The sequence below is a fragment of the Physeter macrocephalus genome, chromosome 4 (assembly GCF_002837175.3).
Source record: "Physeter macrocephalus isolate SW-GA chromosome 4, ASM283717v5, whole genome shotgun sequence".
NCBI classification, from domain to species: Eukaryota; Metazoa; Chordata; class Mammalia; order Artiodactyla; family Physeteridae; genus Physeter; species Physeter macrocephalus.
The window spans coordinates 109334810-109336375 of record NC_041217.1 but is presented as its reverse complement, the minus strand read 5'-3'; the positions used below and the strand labels follow the sequence as shown (position 1 = coordinate 109336375).

General features: G+C 43.9%; 1 protein-coding gene across 2 annotated transcripts in view; it reads right to left on the bottom strand.

The window, feature by feature from the left end:
- DDAH1 (dimethylarginine dimethylaminohydrolase 1) overlaps window positions 1-1566 on the bottom strand; it is a 168658-nt gene that overhangs the window by 7290 nt on the left and 159802 nt on the right. For both annotated transcript variants that reach the window (XM_024119982.1, XM_024119983.3), the window contains exon 5: window positions 372-515. In XM_024119982.1, coding sequence (XP_023975750.1) covers window positions 372-515 — 144 coding nt within the window. The remainder of the gene's footprint in view (window positions 1-371; window positions 516-1566) is intronic.

The window sequence follows — 1566 nt, the reverse complement described above, 5'->3', positions numbered from 1 at the left end:
CACAGGGAGATCAGCTCGGTGCTTTGTGACCACCTAGAGGGGTGGGATAGGGAGGGTGGGAGGGAGGGAGACGCAAGACGGAAGAGATATGGGAACATATGTATATGTATAACTGATTCACTTTGTTATAAAGCAGAAACTAACACACCATTGTAAAGCAATTATACTCCAATAAAGATGTTAAATCATATAAAAATAAATAAATAAATAAATAAATAAATAACGTTATCCTTTTGGCTTTCCTAATGATGTGTATAGGGGAAAAGGAAGCCCTGTTATTTGTCACTCTATTGTGAAAAAAATCCCTAGGCAGGAAGGCTGCAAAGGGAGGCCTACTCAGCTGCTGTGGCAGGAAGGACTTTTTTTTTTACCTTTGCACTTTCTGGATACTCTTCTGGGGTTCGGTGCAGCAAGACGTGGCCTTTATTGGGGATATTTAGATATAAGCAGTTTGCGGCCGTGTCATCAGGCACAGTGAGTTTGTCGTAGCGGTGGTCACTCATCTGTTGCATGATCTATAAAGAGAAACAAAGCAGGCCTAAGCAGAGCATCTCCCACACTTGCCAACAGAAGGAGGGCAGTGTGGTGGGATAAAAGCTTGCAATCCGTACCTAAGAATGTTCCTCTGTGTTGAAGTTCCCGTCTATTACCTCTAGACACTTAGAACCTGAAGAGGAAAACTGGATGTAGCTACGATTCTTTGGAAGAATTGTAAGGGTTCTTTTTGTTCTTTTAAAAGTATGTGTTTGTCTGTAAGTTTTTAAGGGTTTTAAAACGATTATTTTTTTCATAAGATCTATCAGAAAGACACATAGACAAAAGGCCCAGCTGGGGTTGATGATATCCTCAGCTGAGTAAGCAGGGCTGCTCTGGTCTATAGGGAAAAAGGACCATAGCAGTAATCAGAATGGTCAGTAGCAGTAATCAGAATGGTCAGTTAACTGATTTAGCAATAACTGCGCACGCGCGCGCACACACACACACACACACACACACACACACACACACACACACAAACATAATTTCCTCTTCTAGGTACATTTAAATTGAATTCAGTTGTCTGTTAGCAGGTGCTGCCCTTAATACAATGAACATAAAAATCCCTTGGGGAGAATGTTAAAATCATATTCCAAGGCCTTGCCCCCAGGGATTCTGGTTTGGCAGATTTGAGGTGAGGCATAGTAATTTGTATTCTGAAGCCCTCCAGGTAATTCTGAGGCAGATGGTCTCTGGACCACACTTGGAGAAAAACTGAATTAGCAGGTCCATTCATCAAATGAAGGGTTTATTAGTACCTTGGTATGAAATAACTTTAAAATAAGACAAAAACGAATTCTGCAAAGAACTTAAAATATTGATATCTCATCCTCAGCCCCTCAACAAATTAAAACAAAAATGCAAAGAACAACCTTCCTGGGCTTCCCTGGTGGCGCAGTGGTTGGGAGTCCGCCTGCCGATGCAGGGGACGCGGGTTCGTGCCCCGGTCCGGGAAGATCCCACATGCCGCGGAGCGGCTGGGCCCGTGAGCCATGGCCGCTGAGCCTGCGCGTCCGGAGCCTGTGCTCC